At 45.6% G+C, this 15,696-nt stretch overlaps 1 protein-coding gene across 2 annotated transcripts in view; it reads left to right on the top strand.

The window, feature by feature from the left end:
* The window catches only part of LOC122562843 (uncharacterized), a 60,898-nt gene that overhangs the window by 10,667 nt on the left and 34,535 nt on the right, over positions 1-15,696 (top strand). For both annotated transcript variants that reach the window (XM_088000188.1, XM_088000189.1), the window contains exons 2-3: positions 11,856-11,902; positions 14,999-15,078. In XM_088000188.1, coding sequence (XP_087856314.1) covers positions 11,856-11,902; positions 14,999-15,078 — 127 coding nt within the window. The remainder of the gene's footprint in view (positions 1-11,855; positions 11,903-14,998; positions 15,079-15,696) is intronic.

A 15,696-nucleotide genomic window follows, 5' to 3' on the forward strand; every position in this document is an offset into this window, starting at 1 on the left:
ATGTCTCTGTAGTTGCCTTTATTCAGCTGGAATACTGTTCTCCCTCTCAAATTGCAGTGTCATTTTTGCCCTTGCCACCTAATTCTTTATTTGGTCCATCCTCTAACCTCAGGACCCTGATGGACCCCTGAATGGCAAACTCTGGGTCACGGGCTTGCTGTTTGAGTTCAGGAATTGATAAGTCAGTTTAATGGATGAGAATGAGTGCTTCATGTTCGAAGCAGACGATTAGAGGGAATGCCTATCTTGTGTGTCCTGTTGAGATCTAATTTTACTGGTCCCCAACCTTTGCAGTTATATCATTGCTTACCACAGTTCATGTTCCTACCTGTGCTGCTGCAAAACATCTCCATCAGTTCCCCCCCCCCCCCCCCCCCCCCCCCAATTGAGTCACACATCAAGTACGGATTATTCTTCCCACTTGCCCACCTTTGAGATTCTCTTCCTTCCTTCCTCCTCCAACTGCACAACACTGAGCTCCATGTGCCACCAAGTCCAGACTTCTCACGTATCCCTTCATTCCAATCATTTGATTCTACCTCAACTCTAGAATTAGAGTCCTAACCCTTCCTCCTTAAGCGGCACGGTGGCACAGTGGTTAGCACTGCTGCCTCACAGCACCAGAGACCCGGGTTCAATTCCCGACTGACTGTGTGGAGTTTGCACATTCTCCCCGTGTCTGCGTGGGTTTCCTCCGGGTGCTCCGGTTTCCTCCCACAGTCCAAAGATGTGCAGGGTCAGGTGAATTGGCCATGCTAAATTGCCCGTAGTGTTAGGTAGGGGGGTAAATGTAGGGGAATGGGTGGGTTGCGCTTAGGCGGGTCGGTGTGGACTTGTTGGGCCGAAGGGCCTGTTTCCACACTGTAATCTAATCTAATCTCCTCTCTCTCTGTAAGACCTGGTCTATTTGAACAAACTCACCATCATCTCCTGATCTGGTGTCAGTCACCGTCTTTCTGGGAGGCCTTCACCGTGCTTTCATAAAGACAACAGAAAAATATTTGATGCTGGAATTTTGGAACAAGCACACAGCATCTGTGGACAGAGAAACAAAGCTAACGTTTCGAATCTGCTCTTACTTTCCTTTCACACCCATAGAATCTCTCCAGTGTGTGGGCAGGCTACTCAGCCCATCGAGTTCATACCGCCCCTCTGAAGAGCTTCCCACCCCACCCTGTAACCCTGTATTTTCCATGGCTAGCCCAGTTAACCTGCACATCCCTGGACACTATGGGCAATTTCCCATGGCCAACCTACCCGAACTTGCACACATTTAGATTGTGAGAGGAAACCCACACAGACGCAGGGAGATTGTGCAGATAGTCGCCTGAGGCTGGAATTGAACCCAGGTCCCTAGCGTTGTGAGGCCGCAGGGTTGACCACTGAGCCACCGTGCTGCCTTAATCATTACTTCTGTTTCTCTCTCCACAGGTGCTGTCAGATCTGCTGAGTTTCTCCAACATTCTGTGTTTGCCTCATGAGGCTTTACTGGGTTAAAAGTGTCTGTATAAATACTTGTTTAAGGCTGAGATGAATTATTAATGGCCAAATGACTAAACTGCCATGACATTCCAGCTATTTTATTGAAAGAGAATCTCTGCTGGCATCATCTTTATGGAATTCATCTACAGCCCGTGTATAGGTTTCCCTTGTATTCAGTAAGTGATTTACGAAGTTTCAGCTTGTGCTGTGGTTTTAAATACAGCAGAGGGTTGTTGGGGGCATTCTGTTTGTTAAGCAGTTGCGAATGGTCAACTGGTGTCTTTTAAAGGTCTACTTTTATCAAAGTGGGCATCCAGTGAAAAGCTCGCAGGGCTCATACAAGACATATGCTAAATGAGATTTTATAAATACTTTAAAATACAGAATTAACCCTTTTTTAAAATAAAACGTATGGTTGAGGCTGATTACTGGAGATGAGAAGGGAAATCTCAGGAAGAGAAAAACATTGCCCTTCTGCGGGAAAAAAACCTGGTTTGCTAAATACCTGGCAGCAAGATATGTTCAAAGTCTAATGTCCTGTTAGACAAACAATTTTGCAGGTAATGGTGCGGATAGTGTAGTTGATGTGTTTATGCACTTTCAGAAGATGTTTAAAATATTAAATAATAAATGTGCAATTGGGGATGGGCAATAAGTAAATGCTGGTCTAACCAGTGATGCTCACAATGAATAAAAACATTATCAGACTCAAAAGCCCAAGAGATTAAAGATACAGGGGCAGCACCGTTACAAAATTAGCTTGAGCAGAAAGCAGAGTCAAGTGGACTGTTGTTTTTCTGATTAAAGAGAGGTACGTGGTCATGTTCCCCAGGGGTCAGCATGAGGACTGCAGCTCTTCCTGATGTTATGACCTAGCTTGAGAAAGCTTAGATCTTGAGTACAAAGTTCACAGAACAGCATCTAGCTTGGAAGCAAGTTGGCAGCACAGTGGCTCAGTGGTTAGCACTGCTGTTTCTCAGAACCAGGGACCCAGGTTCAATTCTAGCCCCGGGCAACTGTCTGGGCCGAGTTTACACGTTCTCACCATGTCTGCATGGATTTCCACCCACAGTCCAAAGCTGTGCAGGTTAGGTGGATTGGCCATACTAGGTGGGTTAGCTATGGGAAATGCAGGGTCACAGGGATAGAGGTGGGTCTGGGATGCTCTTCAGTGCGGACTCAATGGGCCAAGTGGCTTCTCTCTGCACTGCAGGGATTCTGTGAATGTCATGAATGGAGGATAGTTACAGATTTCGGGAGGGGATACACTGCCAAAGTGGGTTGTCACGTGGCAGATCGATTTGATGCTGAGAAGTGTTCAGGAATGGGACAATCTAAGTTAATTTATACAACTGACAAAATGGATGGTCATGTGTGCAAACATTTCAAGGTTGGGGTGGGGGGGGGGGGGGATGGGTTGATGCAATTTTTAAAAAATAAATAACATACAAGGTCCATGGTCTTTTTAACTGTGCAAGAGAAAGGAAGTTTTCCAGAGTCTCTACAGTGTGGATCCAGGCCATTTGGCCCAACAAGTCCACACTGACTCTCTGAAGAGTATCCCACCCAGGCACAACCCCCTACCCTATCCCTTTAACTCTGCATTTCCCATGACCAATTCACCTAATCTGCACATTTTTGGACTGCGGGAGGAAACCCACGCAGACACGGGGAGAATGTGCAAACTCCACACAGAGTTGCCAAGGGTGGAATTGAACCTGGGACCCTGGTGCTGTGAGGCAGTAGTGCTAGCCACTGTGCCGTCCCAAAGTGAAGAAGATATGCCAAAAGATTTATAACCTGGATACTTAGTTGATAGATTATCTAGGTTGTATATTCCTATTATGTTGTTAGATAGGTTACAGCTGTAATATTTACACCAATTCTGGGCACCACGTCTTAGGACATTTGGTAACATGTTGGAGAAGGTGCGGAAGAGACTTGGTTAGATGGACACCCTGGAGAAGCTAAGGATTTTGTTAGAGCAGAGTAGATGATTTTCATTGAAATGTTCAGAACTATGAGGTGTTGTGATCCAGTAGATGGGGAGAATGACTCCACTGGCATGGCAATAATCAATGTGAGGATACAGATCGAAGATCTCGCTGAACAGAGCGACATGTTACTGAAAGTTTTTGTCTTCCCCTTATCAGGACACTTACAAGAATGCTAACTTTCAAACCATCACAACAATTTCTACTCCAGGAGAAGGGAGTGCTATTTGGTTGGCAAATCAACGCTGTTGTTTACAACTGGGGTGATTCCACCACACACACGCTCACACACACCCCCGCCGCCAAATGGAAGGAGTGTCTATGAGCAAAGGTTAAACAGGTTTGGGATTCTACTCACTGGAGCTGAGAAGAATGAGCAGTGATCTCATTGAAACATTTAGGATTCTTAAGGGGCATGACAGGGTAAATGCTGAGAGAATGTTTCCCCTCATGAGAGAATCTGGGATCAGCGGACATAGTCTCAGAATAAAGGACGCCACTTTAAGACTGAGATGAGGAGAGATTTTGTCTCTCAGTGAGTTGTGTGTCTTTGAACTCCACATCACAAAGAGCTATGGGGCAGAGCCCTTGTGTATATTTAAGGATGAGATAGAGAGATTCTTGATCAGTCAGAGAATTGAAGGTTAACAGGAAAGTGGACATGAGGGATGTCAGATCAGCCACTGTCCTATTGAATGAGGGTTCAGGCTCAAGGAGCTGAATGGCCTCCTCTTGTTCTTTTCTCTCGAGGTCTTTATGATTCAGTCAAGCATTTTTGTGGGCCCCATATACTTGGCATTGCACCGACAGTGACATTAATACATGCTGCTGCTCAAATGTTGACTGTTTATGGACAATGTACAAATCATAGTCAGACAACCTGTGTTTGCAAAACCCAAAACAAATATGCACTATTCGATCTGGTTGTACAATTGAACAGCACTTGCCAAACAATCCAGAGTTACTCATAGCTACACAAATTAAGGTAACACGTTGAGCTCGTACAGTGACTCATTTACACTTACTAGAAGTGATATACATGCACGTACAGGAATCCATTCTCTACGCAGAAGTACATTCAAGCATTGTAACTTTTTTCATTGACCTGCAAAGAGGTCATTGCAATGACCTGTAATGCTGCACTGCTTTCTCCATCACCCTGCCTCAGCTGATCAGTCGAATTGTCAGCCTATCCGGTTTCACCTGTACAGTAAATTATTGTGATGGATTGAAATTTGGTATTCTTGCATCTGTCCTGTGTGCAAGATGGAAAGGTTTGGAAACTTGTCTATTTTTGCAACAATATTCAAGTCCTGTACAACCAGAAGACCGGTTTAAGATAATTGGTAAAAGATTCAGAGGGGGAAGAGCTTGTTCAGCAAGGTTAAGATCTGGGGCATGCCACCCAAAAGGTGCACGGCAACAGACTCAGCACTTACTGTGATAGGGAATTGGATACACTCACATGAAGAAACTGGTGGGCCCACAGGGAAAGAGCATGAAAGTGAAACAAGTATGTATCTCTGCCAACGCGGTACAGGCACAATGTACTGAATGGCCACTTCCCCTGCAGAATGTCTCTGTGGTTGAAGGGATGGCAGAAGTGCTAAGTGTGCCGCCTTGACATTGCGATAGTGTATTTGCAGAATAAAAGAAGTGGGGAAATTAGGGAAGTAGAGCAGAATAACAGCAGGGACGTCTGAGAGGAAACCACCGACACTTGGTTCAACAAAGGATGTGTCTGATAGCTGGGAGTGAGAGGGCTTCCAGAGTCAGTCGTGTGGGATGAGTCAGGAAATCAGCCACGGCCCCTGAAGGAAATTAGGTCCCCCCTCTTCATTGAAGAGGGGTAGTTGGTTATTTAGACCATGACTAATGTACACCTATCCACAAGTGTAGGGATGGTAAGCAAGCAGTTTCTGTGATCAACCAGAGCAGGAGGCTGGGATTGAACTGTGCCATTCTGCACCACACTCCAGTCATCCAGCCAACCTCATCTTCCATAGTCTTCGAGATGTACAGCATGGAAACAAACCCTTTGGTCCAACCCGTCCGTGCTGATCGGATATCCCAACCCAATCTAGTCCCACCTGCCAGCACGCGGCCCATATCCCTCCAAACCCTTCCTATTCATATACCCATCCAGATGCCTTTTAAATATTACAATTGTACCAGCCTCCACTACATCCTCTGGCAGCTCATTCCATACACGTACCACCCTCTGCGTGAAAATATTGCCCCTTAGGTCTCTTTTATATCTTCCCCCTCTCACCCTAAACCTATGCCCTCCAGTTCTGGACTCCCCGACCCCAGGGAAAAGACTTTGTCTATTTATCCTATCCATGCCCCTCATGATTTTATAAATCTCTATAAGGTCACCCCTCAGCCTCCGACACTCCAGGGAAAACAGCCCCAGCCTGTTCAGCATCTCCCTGTAGCTCAGATCCTCCAACCCTGGCAACATCCTTGTAAATCTTTTCTGAACCCTTTCAAATTTCACAACATCCTTCTGATAGGAAGGAGACCAGAATTGCACACAATATTCCAACAGTGGCCTAACCAATATCCTGTACAGCCGCAACATGACCTCCCAGCTCCTGTACTCAATACTCTGACCAATAAAGGAAAGCATACCAAACGCCTTCTTCACTATCCTATCTACCTGCGACTCCACTTTCAAGGAGCTGTGAACCTGCCCTCCAAGGTCTCTTTGTTCAGCAACACTCCCTAGGACCTTACCATTAAGTGTATAAGTCCTGCTCTGATTTGCTTTCCCAAAATGCAGCACCTCCCATTTATCGGAATTAAACTCCATCTGCCACTTCTCAGCCCATTGGGCCATCTGATCAAGATCACGTTGTGATCTAAGGTAACCTTCTTCGCTGTCCAATCGGCATCCAATTTTGGTGTCATCAGCAAACTTACTCACTATACCTCTTATACTCACATCCAAATCATTCACATAAATAACTCTGAAATAAAGAACTTTAATAAATGATTCACACAAGCCACCCTCCCATCCATTGACTCCATCAACACTGCTCCCTGCCTCAGAAAGGCAGCCAACACCATCACAGACCCCGCCCACCCTGGTTATAACCTATTACAACTTCTTCTGTCAGGCATAAGGTACAAAAGCTTAAACACACGTACCAACAGCTTCTTTCTTGTTATTTACACGTTCTGAATGGACTTCTCAAACTTGAAATTTAATGTTGACCTTGCTGTTTGTGTACTGAGCATCTTCTCTGCAGCAGTAACATTGTATTCTTCGCTCTGTTCAACCACCCTAATGCTCTTTGTACGGTATCTGTCTGTACTACACGCAAAACAAAGCTTTTCACTGTACCTAGATACATGTGCCAATAATAAATCAAAATCAAATCCTTCCAGAAAAGGTTCACTTGACTAATTCCTGGCCGAGGGAGGTTATTTTATTCGGGAGGGTTGGATACGTTGGACCCTGTATCCGGAATCACAGGGTCATCATGGTGCAGAATGAGGCCGTTCAATCCATCCTGCCTCATCTGGTCCTGTCATCGAGTGCCAATCTCCTGCAGTTTACAAGGATTGAGAGGTGATCTGAGTGAAACATGAATTGGACTTGATAAGGTGGATACCAGATGGAAGAGACTGGAACGAGGGAACACGATTTAAAAATAAGTGGTCTCCCACTTAAGATGGGGTTGAAGAGACATTCCACTCAGAGTTGCTTTTCCATAGAATATCCAAGACTGACGTAGGCCACAAAGGAAGTCTGGAGATATCAGGGAAGTGGGGTTGAAGCCATAATCCAGTCAGCCATGGTCTTATCGAAACACAAAGCAGGAGCTGCTCCTGCTCCTTATTTGTATGTTTGCACTGTGCAGAGAAGCTGCAGTTGTTAGGAGTAGAGAAACCTCAGCTGTTTCTAGTGGGAGGAAATTTTGGAAATGTTCAAAATTCTGGCAATTTGCAAAAAATACTTCAGTGCTCGTCCTTGACTGGAAGTGTTTAATTTGATGACAATGGAAGGAATGAAGGGAGAAGCTCAGAGTATTCTTTGAGCTAACACTTAGGGCATAGAATTCCACGCTGCAGAGGTGACAGAGGCCAAGAAAAATAACATCAGCAGGACAAGGCTTTGAAAATGGAAAATAAGAATTGACAGATGGACAGAAGACTAGCAGGAGTGTGTGTGCAAGCAGGAATAATGGCTCATTGAGAGCTGATTTGGTCTGTGTGGGAGACATGCTGAAAAGTTCGATCATCTAGTTTAAAAAAAGGGCAGAATTTGATGACCTGTTTGCGAAACAAGCTGAAATATTACATTTCTGAAGCAATTTTTAAATAGTTAACATCGAACGTGTTTAAATCATAGACTTAGGAAGACCCCCCTTTGTATTACTGTGGGAACATTAGTTTTAATGTCCTGCTTAATACTCTGCATTAAAAGTCATCCCACTAGGACAGGCCTTACTGTGCGTGAATTGGAAGCCAAGCTTCCTGCACTGTGACTGTGCTGATATGTTGGGGTGGCACGATGGCTCAGTGGCTAGCACTGCTACCTCACAGTATCAGGATTTGATTCTACCTTGGGTGACTGTCTGACTGTGTGGAGTTTGCACGTTCTCCCTGTGTCTGCGTGGGTTTCTTCCGGGTGCTCCAGTTTCCTTCCACACTCCAAAGATGTGCAGGTCAGGTGAATTGGCTGTGCTAAATCGTCCACAGTGTCCAGGGATGTGCAGGCTTTGGTGGGTTCGCCATGGGAGATGCGGGGTTACAGGGATGGAGTGGGTCTGGGGGGGATGCTTTTCAAGGGGTTGGTGTGGACTCGATGGGACCACACCATATACTTCTCTGGAACTGTATTCAGAAGTATCTCAGTTTCTAAATGGCAACTGGGCAGCCAAGGAGCTAGTTTGGCACCGTTTAGAACTTGTACAGTCAGGCCTGTGTTCGTCAGACTGCAGTGATGACAAAGGCACTACAGGCCACTGGAAGCTACTGTGCAGAAGGAGTTCCAAGTTCTTTCCATCTCCCCAATGACAACCGTCACCGGGGCAACGCAGAAGTGATCATCAGTTAGTGACTGTGTCTATCTTCATCGAAGAAAATGCAAGGAATATCCCAGAAATAGCTACAAGGGACACGTAAGGATGAGGAGTTGAAAGAAATTTGTAATCGTAGAAGAGGACTACTGGGACTGAAAATGAGCAAACCTGCTTGGATCTACACCCCAGAGTGTACATCTGGTGAACACCTTTCAAATTGTATAGATTCCTGGATGGTTCTGCAGAATGGAAATTGGCAAAGGTTACTGTTTAGGAAAGGAGGGAGAGGGAGAATGTGGGTAATTACAGACCCCTATTAACCTCCAATCAGGAAAATGCCAGCATCCATTATAAAGGAACTGGTCGCAGGGCTCTTAGGAAATAAATGAGATAATTGGACAGAGACATAATGGATTTTCCAATGGGGAATCATTCAGGAAACCTGCTAGAGATTTTAGAGGATGTTAACTAGCAGATTGGGTAAGCAGGATTCATATGTGGATTTGGATTTTCAGGAGACTTTTGATAAAAGTCCCACACAGAGGTTATTAAACAAATTTAGAGTGTAAGGGATAGAGGTTAATGGATTGACACGACTCGAGAATTGGTAAATGGAAAGAAAATGAGACAGTCGGAATAAATGGGTGATTGTGAGATTGGCATATTACCAGTGGGGCTACCGCAAGGGTCACTGGTTGGGCCACAGCAGTTTATACAATCGCTGCTTTGACTGTTGGGAACAAATATGGTGTATCCAACTATCAGCACAATGGCTCAGTCCTTCGCACTGCTGCCTCTCAGTGTCGGGGACCCAGGTTTGGTTCCAGCCTCGGGTATCTGTGTGGAGTTTGCACGTTCTCCCCGTGTCTGCGTGGGTTTCCTCCAGGTACTCCGGTTTTCTCCCACAGTCCAAAGATGCGCAGGTTACGTGAATTGACCATGCTAAATTGTCTGTTGTTCAGGGATGTATAGGTTAGGTGCATCAGTCAGAGGTAAATGTGGGGTGGGGTTGTGAGCCTGCTTCCACACTGCAGGGATTCTATTCTATCCTATTCTATTCAAAGAGCCTTCAAGAGAATTTAGACAGGTTGGGTGAGAGACAACTAACATGGTGGGTGGATAATAATGTGGACACATTTGAGGTTACCCACCTTGATAGGGAGAAACAAAGATGCTTAATTCTTAATCGGGGAGCAATTGGAAAATATCTTTGTCCATAATGCACTGAAAGTTACTCTATCGGTGCAGCAAACAGTATGTTAGCCTTCGTCATAAGAAAGTCTGAGTAAAGGAGCACTGAAGTCTTGCTTTAGTTATATAAGAGATTCTCCTCCTCTCCCTCCCCCTAAGTAAGTAATCGGTTGCTACGTTGTCTGTGACTCAAACTGAAACTGCACCAAATAAACTGTGCAGTTCAGGAGAGTCAATGGCCCAGTGGTATTATTGCTGGACTGTTGATCCAAAGACCCAGATAAAATTTAGGGAGCCCAAGTTCAAATCCCAACGTGGCAGATGGAATTTGAATTCGCTAAAAATAAATAGAAGTTGAAAGTCTAATGATGACCATGAATCCATTGCCAATTGTCAGAAAAATCTATCAGATTTGCTAATGTCCTTTAAGGAAGGAAACGGCCATCCTTACACTTGACTTCAAACCCCCACAGCACTGTGGTTGACCCTTAACTGCCCTCTGGCCAATCAGAGACAGGCATTAAATGCTGGCCGAGCCGGCGACACCTGCATCCCATGATGAATTTTAAAAGTTCTGGGGCCCTTACCTAAAGGAGGATCTATTATCCATTGAGGGAGTGTTCACCAGACTGATTCTGGGATGGTGGGATTGTCCTGTGGGAAGGCATTGAGGAAGCTGGGCCTGTATTCTCTGGAGTTTGGAAAAATGAGAAGCAATCTCATGGAAACTTAAGACAGTTCTTGTGATACAATCTGGGAATGGGCTGTGGAGAGTAGGTGGTCAGCCATGATAGAATGGAAGAACAAATTTGAGGGACTGAATGGCCTACTCTGTTACAAAGTGGATGACTTGAAATAATTTCTGATGTGCTGTGTACAAAGGTATACCACTGATGCAGGGTAACTGGGGGAAGTTATAACTGTTGGCCTCACTGATACCTTAAGAATAAAGTTGAACTATGTGCTTTACACTCAGTGACCATTAAATCAAAGGGAGCACCCTTTGCAGAAGGGCCCTGCAAATGTAACTTGTACCAAACAAAACTATTATAGAGACCATGAGCGGGCGGTCCCCTCAGTAAGGTACTTCCCCCACGACTCAAACTGAGAAATCTGATCCCAGGGTCATCTAATTACAGTTTGCACTTCATTTTAAAGCTGCCTACAGGCTAGGTGACTGACCTGTGCTTGAGAATAAGGCCAGTAGCGTGGGTTCAGTGCCCATTTCAGTTGAGGTACACTTGGGACTTGTCACCTCACCTTGCTCAGAGATTGGAAGGCAATCAGCAGCTGACAATGACTGCTCAGAACAGACTGTTAGCAGACAGTGTGCTCAGGACTTGCCTTCAAGTGGAGCCTTGGTGAGGGAGTGAGCTCCCGATAAAGGAGAATTCCATTTGGGTCAAAACAAAATCAGCTTGCTGTCCTCCTGCACAATGACACCCAACTATACTAGAGCCTGGGCATTATTGCTGTCATCCAAGTTGCACAGTGTGAAAACAGACCCCTCGGTCCAACTTGTCCACGCTGACCATGGTCAGCCACGGTGAAGGGGTCAATTACTAGGGAACACAGGTTCGGAGGAGGGGGGCTAGTTCAGAAGAGACGTGCGAAGCACGTTTTTCACACAAGGGGTGCTGAGTGCCTGGCAAACACTGCCACAGGAGGTGGTGGAAACAGACACAACAGCAGCATTCAAGAAACACCTGGACAAATCCATGAATAGGAAGGGAATAGAGGGATAAGGATCCTGTAAGTGAAGACAGTGTGGTAGGCAAAATGCGTTGGTGCAGGCTTGGAGGGCTGAATGGCCTGTTCCTGTTTTGTTCTTTGTTCAGACATCCTAAATTAATCTAATCCCATTTGCCAGCATTTGACCCATATCCTTCTAAACCCTTCCTATTCGTGTACCCAGTCAAATGCCTTTTAAATGTTCTGTTCTTCAGGATAGCACCCGGGATCTTCTGTGTCTTCTTTGGGCAGTTGGGACTTTAGCTTAACAGCATCTTAAATGTCGGGAATATTAACATTTCTGGAGCGTATCAGTGATTATTGAGGGAATCCTGGGAAAGGTGCAGTGGGCTGCTGTTGACACACTTTGTGTGTGACTTTGGTTTTGTTCTCTGATTATTAATCAACGTTTCTGTGTCAACAGGCCAGCTGTGAAACACATCCCAGGACTCGGCTTTCATCCGCTACTGAGTAAGTCTGAACAGTGAAAGTCTCGTTTAGCTGTGTGTACACAGTTAGAGACTTCCAATTTTTAAATCACTTGTTAGGACCTCCGTGTGGACTAAAAGAACCCAAATTTTACCAAACGATCCTTACAAAAACACAGAAGGATAAGATTTCACTTCCAATACCTTTAACAATCAAACCAAACTCAAATAAGTTAAATGTGAGTGTACAGGTAAATTGCAATCAATATGAAATACAAATTACACACTAAGTAGCAGGTGCAATAAAGATGAATTTCAAATTTGCTGAACAGTCAACTTAATGTTCATGGCACATATTTCAGTCTCAAAGTTCTCAGGTAAAATTCCAGTCTTTTCCTTTAGGGATTTAGCTGCTGAATCTCTTCCAAGGACAGCTCCCAAACAGTCCGAGCTCCATAACATGGTCTGCACTGAAGTGGCGTACTTCTGCAGGGCTGTATCATTTCCATGATGGCTGTTTGTTGGTGTGGCTCCATCAGAGTCACCTTCATCCAGAATCTCGCTAACAGTCCTATGCTCTGTATAGATGTTCTGGTAAATCCATTCCTTCAAAATAACCAAAACAGTGACACTACCTTATTTTTCTTCTCTCTGTTCCCAAATCCTGCCTTCAAGTTCACCTTTTTCTCAGTTGCAACTCTTTTCTCTCCTGCAGAACCCAGTCATACCGCCTGTTTCTGGAGCTGCCCCCAAGTCACATGGGTCTGTAGGTCACATGGGTCTGTTCCAACGGAGCTACCCCCAAGTCACATGGGTCTGTTCCAACGGAGCTACCCCCAAGTCACATGGGTCTGTAGGTTACACGGGTCTGTTTCCACGGAGCTACCCCCAAGTCACATGGGTCTGTTTCCATGGCGCTGCCCCCAGGTCACATGGGCCTGTTCCCATAGAGTTGTCCTGAAGTCACATGGGTTTGTTTCCATGGAGTTGCCCTGAAGTCACCTGGGCCTGTTTCCATGGAGCTGCCCCCAGTCACATGGGGCTTGTCTCCATGGAATTGCCCTGACGTCACATGTGCCTATTTCCCTGGAGAAGCCCCCATTCACATGGGCCTGTGTCCATGGACCTGTCCTCAAGTCACATGGGCCTGTGTCCATGGACCTGTCCTCAAGTCACATGGGCCTGTGTCCATGGACCTGTCCTCAAGTCACATGGGCCTGTGTCCATGGAGCTGTCCTCAAGTCACATGGGCCTGTTTCCATGGAGCTGTCCTCAAGTCACATGGGCCTGTGTCCATGGAGCTGTCCTCAAGTCACATGGGCCTGTTTCCATGGAGCTGCCCTGAAGTCACATGTGCCTATTTCCCTGGGGAAGTCCCCATTCGCATGGGCCTATTTCAGTGGAGCTGCCCCAAGGTCACATGGGCCCGTTTCCCTGGAGCAGTCCCCAAGTCACATGGGCTTGTATCATTGGAGCTTCCCCCATGTCACATGGGCCTGTATTTTCTTCCGTTTTTTGTACATTGTCTGATGGCTTATTGCTCACCTCATTGAAAGAAAACATGACCCAGTCTGTCAGACGTCAACGTTAAGCTCTCAATTCCTTCACTTGCAGCTTTCAATTGCTAAATATTTTCAGGTTGGCCACCTCTCTCAGTACTGCTTCATCAGTGCAGTTCTTCCCCTGATTGGCTTCTTGTTCCCACTCTGCGTCTGCTCAGGCGGTTTCCATAGTGACAGATACCACAGATAGCGGTCCAGCTGATCACCCAGTATCACCGAGGCTGTCACTGGTGATCAGGTTGCCACGTGCCGAAGCTCCCTGCTCCTTCGTACATTGCGTATTGTTGACTGGGATCACTATGGGTACAGTCCTGACTGAGATGTCCTGGAGATGGAGGCTCCATTTAAATGTACTATCAGCCTGTGAATTGCAGGCTCTGCACATGAGAGTGTTCCACGAGCACGAATGAGCTGAATTACCAATTAATTTATTTGTCTGAAATAAATATTGCCCGGGACACACTTGCTAACTCTCAGGCTTCTCAAATTGTGCCACTGAGTCTTCACACCTGCTCAAGCAGACCACATATGTCTCATTGTCAAAGGTAAAGATGCGTAATTCAAGACAGGTTAATTGAGTTCACTCAGATTTCCCATGGTCGCTGGAATGGGAGGAATGTGATTCAGTTACAGAAAGTTAAGAGTCATAACCAGAAGATAGCCAATTATTAATCCAGTAGTGACTTGAAGAAAAACATTTAAGTTCAGTGTGATTGGATGATAGAACCGTTAGAGTGAAATTCTTCATGGCTATGACAAACCAGCAACCCTCCACCCTCCCCCTTTGCTGCCCTTTTGCGTTGTTGGTTTCCACCTTTAATGCAGTTGACAGAATGGGCAGGAGTTACGTTCATTCGGAAGGGAATTACTCTCCCCTCAAGATTCTGCTCAAACCCACTTGGAGATCACGGCTTTTCAAAATACAACTTCCCTTTCAAAATTTCCTTTTAAAAATATCCTCTCAATGGTCTGATTTGCTTGATTAATACAACCAAAGATTGCTTGAGCACAAAACTGGGAGCGTTTTTAATCGTGGACAGTCCCCCACCACAAGTGGTTAATTTTTAAAACTCCTTCATTAAAATACAATTGTTCACGGGTTATTTGGACTAAATAATTTAGAAAAAAACAATCACGTTCAAAAGCAATTTACAATTAGCCTCTGAGCCTTAGGAGGCAACTTGCAACTTAATATCTGGATAGGCTTAAAATGTTCCTTAGTTAGCACAGGCTCCCAGTGGTTATTAATTTGTGCAACAGAACAGATATTTATGTGGCAGGGGCCTGTTCCTAGAGCAGAGCTTTTTAAACTTGCACTTTTCAGATCGCTTGTTTAAACTTCTGCGGTCAATCGCATGGATTACGCTGGGGGAAGGGGAAAACTCAAAGTAACCGCTGGGGAGGAGAGCAGAAGGGTTAGCTGGACATGAAGATTTAAGAGCTGAAAGGAAGGCAAGAAAAGTAACAGGAAACCTGGCGTTCCAAGAAAAGGTCGTGGGAGTGGGGAGAGTGCTCCTTTGTGTGTTCGATTTATGTAAAATGTTTTGTTTGCTTAGTCTTTTTGTCTTGTTTCACAGTATCGAGCTGAGAGTCAAGTTGCCTGAAGCCCATATCCCTTCTGGTGAAGAGGTGGCTGCTTTAGCAGTCAGTCCGAGCGGTGAGCATACAGTCATAGTTAGCGTTCAGCCAGTGGCATCATTCAGTTCCCTGTGTCAACAGAGCTCGTGTGTTCCTGAATAGATGGAATCTCTATGCACCCTGGAAAACCATTTCAGAGTTGCCCACAGCAGTTTCAAATGTAGGAACCATGAGCAAGAGGCAAACAGAGGGATGGAAACCATGCATGGGCATTAAGTAACGTGTCTAAGTAAGGATTGGATTCACTGCAAGCTTGGTCAGCCGAAGGGTCCTGTTCCTGTGCTGTATTGAATTGTAATGTCGAACCTCAGCAGAGTCACATCATTTCCAACCCCAAAACCCAATGTGTTTGCAGGACAGTGGGGTAGAGACACACTGGACTGTATCCAAAATCAGTGACTCTCGTGTGATGCTTGTGGCTGCTTTGCCCAGTACCAATGGTAAATTGGCCCAGTTTGGCTCAAACCAACCAGCGCTTGTCTTTCCTGATGGTTCCCAGTAACTCTATTGGTTACTTCCGTGTCCTCCAGTCACCATCTCCAGCTGCTGTGATGCTTTGCTGAGTGTCGAGGGTTTACCCTACCCCTCACTGGGGCAGCAGCCAGTCTACAAACATTGGCAAGCACTGACCTCACTG

Source organism: Chiloscyllium plagiosum, unplaced genomic scaffold, assembly GCF_037043375.1.
Source record: "Chiloscyllium plagiosum isolate Xiang-an unplaced genomic scaffold, Cpla_swu_hap1 HiC_scaffold_24, whole genome shotgun sequence".
Taxonomy (NCBI): Eukaryota; Metazoa; Chordata; class Chondrichthyes; order Orectolobiformes; family Hemiscylliidae; genus Chiloscyllium; species Chiloscyllium plagiosum.